Raw genomic sequence first — 8,148 nt, 5'->3', positions numbered from 1 at the left:
GGCCCACAAGGCTCTGTGTATTTAATAGCATGAACACCTTTGGTTTCTACTGTTTAGCAGTCCACAGCCATTAATAAAACTGGTATAAAATGCTGTTGTCAGAGCTGGAAAGACAGAAACAGTTCATGTGAAAAAGGATGAGATTGTTCCTATTACTGCCTTTTCAGTCAGGGACAATTCTTGTCCCAAGCAACTTTCAGTACCACTGCTTCGGGGAATCACCATCACCTTGCTTTGGTGAAGATGGGCACCAGATCTTTTGTTTCAGTATGACCATATTCTATAGAGGGCAACCAATGCCAGTCTTCTAAGAGCTATTAGTAGCATGTTCTCCTGCATCACCTGTGAAGGTAATGTGCTCTGGGGTGTCTCAAACGCAGACACCTACAGCCAACCCTGGTTCCAACATGGACCAAGTTTCTTCAATGTCATTTTCAAAAATTAACCCAGGAGACACATTATCAGTCACATTTCTCTCTATGTGAAGAAAAAGGAACCACAGATGAAGCATCTGTTAATAGGACTGGGTCTGCTATGATGGCTCATAAGCACCACAGACATCAAAGACTCTTCTGTTCTCCCTCTCCCCTGTCAGCAGAGGATAGAATTACTGTAGGTCAGGCAGAAAAGAAAGCACATGAAGCTTAAAGGAGCAAGGACTAAGCTAATAAAACGTAGCAATCTCTTCCCAAAAAATCCCTGGAGAAACTGACATCAGGCTCAAAAAAAAGCTACAAGAGCTCCTCTTATTCCCTCAGGCAGTGTAAAGCTGAAGAGACACAGACAGAAGCCACACCATACCAGGGTTCACACCACACACGCCCAAACAGCTACTCCAAGAGGTTAAACTTTCATGCACCCACATTTCTGAGGAAGCAGAACTGCACATTTACATTCTTCTTCCTGTGCTCTTTTCTATCTCCTGTCAGGCACTGCCAGAGAAGATACGAGCAACAGCCTTTACCTGACCCACTAGAGCTGTTCTGCAGCCCTATAAATGCAAATTTAATTTATGTATCTCTTTGGTAACACTCTTACCTGTGTTCTGGTAATACAGCTGGTTTTATCTGAAAGTCTCCATTTACAACAATTTCATGGGCTAATGCCATGTTGGTTACTCCCTTAGCAGCTTCCATCAGTTCTTCTATAGACACAGGCCGAGGAGGACTAGCTGCAACAGAAATTATACTGTCAGACAGTTATCTTTTTTTAAAGTCTGTGGAAAAAAGTCTGCTAATATTTTTGGACTTTTTCCACCCTCTTGACAGTATAGAGGGCTAAACGATAGTATCATATGAACATTCTTCTTTCCTTTCCTTGCTTTCCCAGATGGTGTAAGACACAGGTTTGGAAAACAGAGGTGTAAACCCCAATTGATATTCTAGGCTCAATATGTTCGTGGCTTCCAAGTTCCAGCAAGCTCTTAAAAAAAAAAACAACAAAAAACACAACTCTCTCAAACCTCACTTCTTCACGACTAGTTAATAGTATCTTAGCATCTTTCTCCATACTGTAGGAAGAAATAATAAAAAATATTAGCATTTTCACTGCACTGTTTCCCCAATTATTGTGCAGATGTTGTCATTCCAATTTTATCCTTTTCAGGGAAGTGACTTCATGTCTAAAGCAGTTGGCAAACAAACCACCATTAACACTAAGCAACAACATACCAGTGGCTAATTATTCTCACTACTCCCAGTGCAATTGGCACTTCTCCAAGCTCTTTTTTCCCCAGATGCCACTGTCCAAGTGACAAAGGATGTCAAGAACCAATGCCAGCACCAATGCCTAAGACCTCTTCCTCTTGCAGGCACTTGGGACTGACAAGGATGGACAAGCAGCTTCAAACTGGGCCAGGATAAGCAAGGAGGAGGAAACACCAAACCTGAAAAAACAGGCCAGTTTTCATTAGGCAGGAGACAAAAGTAATGACTGAGTGTAAAAATCTAGAAGGAAGAAGAGGAACATTTTCAGAAAACTTGATTTGCTTCCTGAATGCACTGGGAATTGTGGCTTCTAATTTTTCTGGACTAGATAACCTCCTCCTGGGACAGTACATACATTGCTGTACTGCAGGAAGTGTCACAGCCCTTAAAACAAGCCAACATAAAGACAGAGCAGTGCCAAGGGTGCATCCCATCCCCACAGAAGGCAACTGAAACCTGTTATGACTGATTTTTTTGTGGTAAAGATCCCTCCTAGCTGTGCCAGCACCAGTGCAAAAAGTGCATGTGGGTGCCCTGCAATGCCTTGCCCAACAGTTAGGAGAGACACCACAGCTCTTCTCCAGTCCAGGTATTTGAGAAAAAAGAGAAGCTTGATCATCAGTCACCTCAGATGAAGCAGACAAGATTGGCAAGGTTCATCTAGCAGAGCAGAAGGGGGAAAAAGAGCCACAACAGCATTGCCCTAATGGATCAGTTCCTCTCTGTGGTTCATTCACTTCAACTACATTCTGGGCATAGGAGCAATGTACTAATACTCAAAATGCAAAAAACCAACCAGGGACATTCATAGGCTGGGTTCACTGAGATATATTTTAGGCAAACTATCATGTCTGCCTCATTGGATAATTCAGTTTGATTGGACTTAAGCTAGTAACACAGAAAAGCTCCTTTAAAAGTAACTGTCCATCACCTGCCTGCCTTTCAAAGCTGTTCCAAGTGTATACAGTATGGTTCCAATGTGCTAATTTTTCTTTAATATTTTGCTCTTTTGTGCAGTGCTCCTAAATACTTATTTCCTTCTCCTTGGAGCTTAATCTTGCACAGTTAGTCTGGGAACACAGCAAGGACTGATCTTCTGAGAAGAACAAGCAGGACAACAAAGCTGAGCTGAACGAGAGTGCTCTTGTCCACCTGCCAAATGACTTCACCTAGCAGTGGACGCAGTAAGAGCTAAGACTTTCATTTACCAAAGAATGCTCTTAAATCATGTTACTTCATTCTTATATTGTATCTGCTCCCTTACAAGAGGGGAGGGCTTGAGACCAATGACTTCTCTGTGGTATAGTGCAGTGCAAGACTGTCCTATGCATTTTACTTTCACATGTTCCCAGCCTCTCTCCATACATACAGCACATTTCCTATCAGGCAACCTGCAAGATGTAAGAACATAAACTCCCTCAGAACATCTCTGTGTAACATGACACTAAACACACCATTAAACCTCAAGTAATAACAAACCATATTAAAACACAGAAAGAACACAACAAATAAAAAGTTACACACTGAGACACTCTACAGAAATTTGGAAGTAGTTATCTGAGAAATTCTGCCTCTTTGAATTCAATTCTTGGGACCAGAAAACTTCCCCTTGGTTTGTCTATAGATTTGCCAGAAATAACTGGTAACCATCTTGCATCGAGCTTCTCATGTTGAAAGCAGAACAACAAAGAAAAAACATGTCCTGGGAATAAACTTAAAATACACAGTCCTGCTTGACACTAGACATAGTATTAGGAATAAATATACAACTTTCCATCTGTATTGGGAGGGGGGTGACAGGACATTGCTTTGTAGATAATAGCCTTCCTTGCCCTGCAGCAGAAACAGAGGCTGTAACCATCCAGAAGGTTCAGCTGATAACGCAAACAGCAGCAACAGTTTACCTAGAATATACTGGGTAGCACTTTTTCCATGAGTGCAGCCACACAAAGCTACCTAAGATACATGTGGCTTAGAGCAACATGGTTATTGTGAATTAAGTACTAAACCAAAATGAGGTAGTAATGTGCACTCACAGCCCAGAAGGCCAGCTGAATCCTGGGCTGCATCAGAAGTGTGGCCAGGAGGGTGAGAGAGCTGATTCTACCCCTCTGATCTCTGATGAGATCTCACCTGGAGTACTGTGTTCTGAGGTCCTCAGTACAGGACAGATCTGTTGGAGAGAGTCCAGAGGAGGGCCACAAAAATTATCAGAGGGACAGAACAACCTCCTATGAGGACAGGCTAAGAGTTGGGGTTGTTTAGCCTGGAGAAGATAAACCTCCAGGGAGACCTTGTTGTGGCCGTGAGACTTTTTAGCAGGGTCTGTTGCAACAGGACAAGGGGTGACATTTTAAAACTAAAGAAAGGTAGATTCAGACTAGACAGATGAAGACATTTTTTACAATGAAGATAGTGAAACACTAGAACAGGTTGCCCAGTAAGGTGGTAGAAGCCCCTGCAAACTTTCAAGGTCAGGATGTACAGGGCTCCAAACCACCTGATCTGGTTGAAGATGTTCCTGCTCACTGCAGAGGCACTGAATTAGATGACCTTTAAAAGTCCTTTCCAACCCAAACCATTCTGTGATTCCAAAACGTGGAGAAATTACAGTTTCAAGGCAAGTGGTCAGGAGTCACACAATATTTAATCGCAAAACAGTCAAACTTGCACAGAATGCTACAAAATGCCATGACTGCCTCCACCAAAAAGCCCCATAGAATTTACTTCTTTATTTTTTTTATTTTTTTTTTAAATAAAGCAGTTTTGCTTACACTTTGGTGTATCCTCTCTGTGTGACCCTGGAGCACTCTGTCGTATTCTTTTTCTGATAGACTGATCCAGGTTGTCCAAGCTCTCCTCTTGATCATCCTCCAAACCACTCAACTTTTCTTCACTTGAGTGTGGCTTGTCAGGATTTTGAGACATTTTCAGTCAGTTCTTTTCAGGAAAAGGAAAAAGATGAAGAAAGGAATGAATAAGCTTCTTTTTAAAAATTATTTATTAACATGGATGAGTGGGAAAACATCACCAGGAATTCTCCTCATTAAGAACAAAGTAAGAATAAAAGGAATCGTATAAGGAATGACATGATGTCATTGCCATAATGGCAGGGGATCTGGACTCAGTGACTCACTTCCCATCTCACACGAAATGGGACATGAAATGGGATGCTTTCAACACAGCTACCATTTACTCAGTCTGCATTCCTAGTAAGTTCTCAAAAATCTGAAACTGTTCTCTCACCATAATCCACACAGAGGAGAAAGAAAAATCTATTTAATTTGCTTTCTTAGCATTGCTTATGAGAGAGCAGTGAAAAACACCTTTGGAATAGTATTATACATGTTTTACACCAAGAAACAAGACATTCCCCCATGAACAGATCAAGCTTTCTGAACATAATGCACTGCTGAACTCTGAGCAACTTCTCAGAACTTTAAAGTTTTCACTCTCAGCGATTCAAATGTATTAAGAAGCAAAAAAAGGACTAGAGAGAAATGAATATAATATTCTACTCCCATATTATCATTCCATGCAAAAGTAATGATTCATGCATAAAATATCAGGATTATTTAAAAAACACCCCACAATTCACACAATAAAGAACATGGTATATGTAATTAGGGTTATTAAACTTTAGCTATTAACTCATATTTATATTACATCACAGATATCTGCAGTGTACCCAAAGTTACACTGCAAAAGTGACCATTAGAAGAGCATGCCCCACGTTCATTATCTTCATTTATTTCACATTCAGGTTTCCCTCTGAGGAACATGATTCACACATCCTACCACTGAAAACTTTCTATCATGCAGCAAGCTACCATTCAGACTCCCAATTTTACCAAAATCTACTAGAGAGCATTTGATGCCTCACTCAATTAAATAACCTGGATGTTCTCTTAAAGTAAGAAATCAGGAAGTCCTGACTCTGCCTTTCAAAAAAATAAAACTCCTGGAAAAACAACAACTCTCTCTTTCACCTAGTATCTCATCATCCCCACTTTCAAAATTTGAAAGGAACAAACTCTCAGCAAGAGATACAGCCTCCAGAGGCACCTCACAGCTACTAGGAAAAAATACCTACAGCATTAAAGAGCATGCAGCATAAGGAAGCAACAGAGTCAAAACACAAACTGCGGCACTGAGATTCTTTTATTTTCATGCAACTGCTGTAATACCAAACCCCACCCCATCAGAGCTTAAATTGATTGCATCAGTGTGGTTTTCCAGGACAGCTGGAAAGCTCAGTGCATTTAAGAAATGGTTTTGTTCTACAGCAATGACTCAGGATCATGATCTTGCTAGATGCACGAGATACACAAAAACATGCAACACTTGTCCACAGCACTCTGTGATTTCTATTTTAGGAAAGAAAATAAAGCATAAAAAGCATGCATAAATTACACAGGAAAACAAAGACATCAGTACAGGTTGCTAGACCTATATATTAGCCCCCACCTCTAGCTGGAACAGTCACTGGTGTCCCTGCCCCAAACGCTTGGTCATCTCCCCTTTCACACACACAGACATTCCCAGCAGGGACAGGGAAGGGATAGTCTGTGCAGAAAACTACAGCAGAGGCATCCTCTAGCTAGGTGTAACACAGAGCATCCCAACCAGCAGGCAAGCATGAAACCAGTGGGAAACCACTGGTGGGAAAACAGTGACATGCTCCAGAAGTGGATTTCCAGTTTAAAGGTCTGCAAAGGTTCCTGCAAACCCTCTGGCAGTAAGAGGATGAGTAGCTCTGTTAATAAGGAAGCAGTTAATAAAGCTCATAGCAACAGTTGCAATAGAAATTATAAGACAGGACTGGTTTAATAGAGGAGGAGGAAAACGTGTTGAATTTGACTAGAAAAAAAAGCATTATCATTCTACAATTCTACATTCATTCAACCAGACTAAATGGTTGTTCCTCCTACCCATTCTCTTCCACAAACCAGCCTCCTGAAGTCAAAATCTGAGGCACAAAGATGCCCCAACCAAGACCCACTCAGGTCTTTAATGCACATGACACTTTAACTAGTGCTTTGCAGTCTCTCACTGCGCTTCATCCTCGCTACCCCTAGAAAACTAGGAAAATATTATCATATATCTCACTTGCAGAGAGGAAACTGAGGTGTGAGTTAAGTTGCTTGAGGATGCACAGAAGATAAAAGACAAGGCCTAGATAATCAGTCTCATGATTACTACGCTCACCTTTGCCCACCAAGCCATCATTCCTACCATGCAGACTAAATACCAAAGCATGGTTTTCCACAAAATGGCAGATCAAGAGCTACAGTCTCAAACTTTACATTTCATTTAAATAGTATTTGTTATAAAAAAAGAGTCCAATTTCAGCTGTGGAAAGTGGATATGAAAACCTATAGGCCATGCTACCAAATGACTGTTCAGCAGATGAAGCAAATAGGCACACTTGTTGGTGTAGTTGTTTAGTTTGCAACAGTCCACTCTTTTCTGCTGGATTACTGCTATTATTTGTGAGAACACATCTAGAACAAATCCTCTTCCCACTGGGTAAATAAGCCTGACAATACCTCTTCCAAAAGCATAATCATCATCTTTCACAGAAGCAGATGTGACTCTTAACAGAACAAAGTCTACTCCTTGGCACTTTCCTTCAATTTGTTTTTAATAAAAACAGAAGTGCAAGAGAAAACACCACAAATTAAAATCTAAACAAAACATTTTCCACAGGTCCTTTTCATCAAAGCTCCTCAAACAGTCGGATGCATATGAGTGTTAAATAAACCTCAATATTAAATAAACTTCTATGGAGTACACACAAGTTCCTCCTGACTTCAGGTATGGCTCCAGTATGAGACAGGACTTGACAATTCCCCTTACCTGCAGGCCAGCCACACGGGCCCTTTCTTCAAGCTCTGTTTCAACACTGAACTCTCTCACCTTCCCTCTGTTCACCCGCTACATCAAAACCTACTTTCCCTCAGCGTCCTCTGCAAGGCAAGCTACACCTCAGCTCCGGGAGGTGAGGCTACGGCCTGTCCTCTGTCCCTCTTCCAAATTAAAAGGGATGCTTGTGAACTTCTGCTGCTGTGTAAGGCCCTGAAAGTCTCAAGGCCCACCAGAAGGCAGCGCAAAAGGTCTTTTACCAACACACCCCCCACCAGCCGGGCTCCTGCTCCATCCCTTACCCTCCCCAGCACCGGGCCCCAGTTCCCTGCTGCAGCCCTTGCACAGGGAAGTTTCACGGCGCTTCCCTGCACGGCCCGGCAGCTGCAGGCGCAGATGTCACCGAGACCCACCAACCGGGCCGCACGGAGAACGAGCCCCTGCAGCGCAGGGGGAGGGAGTTTCCGCGGACGCCAAAACGGGCGAGAGCACAGAGAGAAAACGGGGAAGGCACAGCCCCCCTCGGCCAGCTCCGAATCCCGGCAAACAGGCCCCGGTACCTCAGGCAGCCCCGCCG

The 8,148-nt window shown here is 42.4% G+C and overlaps 1 protein-coding gene across 1 annotated transcript in view; it reads right to left on the bottom strand.

Moving 5' to 3' along the window:
* The window catches only part of TCP11L1 (t-complex 11, testis-specific-like 1), an 11,139-nt gene extending 6,504 nt beyond the window's left edge, over nucleotides 1-4,635 (bottom strand). The window contains exons 1-2 of the mRNA XM_010004258.1: nucleotides 4,481-4,635; nucleotides 1,039-1,171 (exon numbers count right to left, since the gene is read on the bottom strand). Coding sequence (XP_010002560.1) covers nucleotides 1,039-1,171; nucleotides 4,481-4,634 — 287 coding nt within the window. The 5' untranslated portion in view covers nucleotide 4,635. The remainder of the gene's footprint in view (nucleotides 1-1,038; nucleotides 1,172-4,480) is intronic.
* Between the last annotated feature and the right edge of the window lie 3,513 nt (nucleotides 4,636-8,148).

The sequence above is a fragment of the Chaetura pelagica genome, unplaced genomic scaffold (assembly GCF_000747805.2).
Source record: "Chaetura pelagica isolate M959 unplaced genomic scaffold, ChaPel_1.0 scaffold119, whole genome shotgun sequence".
In the NCBI taxonomy this organism is placed as follows: domain Eukaryota; kingdom Metazoa; phylum Chordata; class Aves; order Apodiformes; family Apodidae; genus Chaetura; species Chaetura pelagica.
Note: the sequence above shows the minus strand (reverse complement) of the source record. Positions and strands in the feature narration are given on the sequence as shown.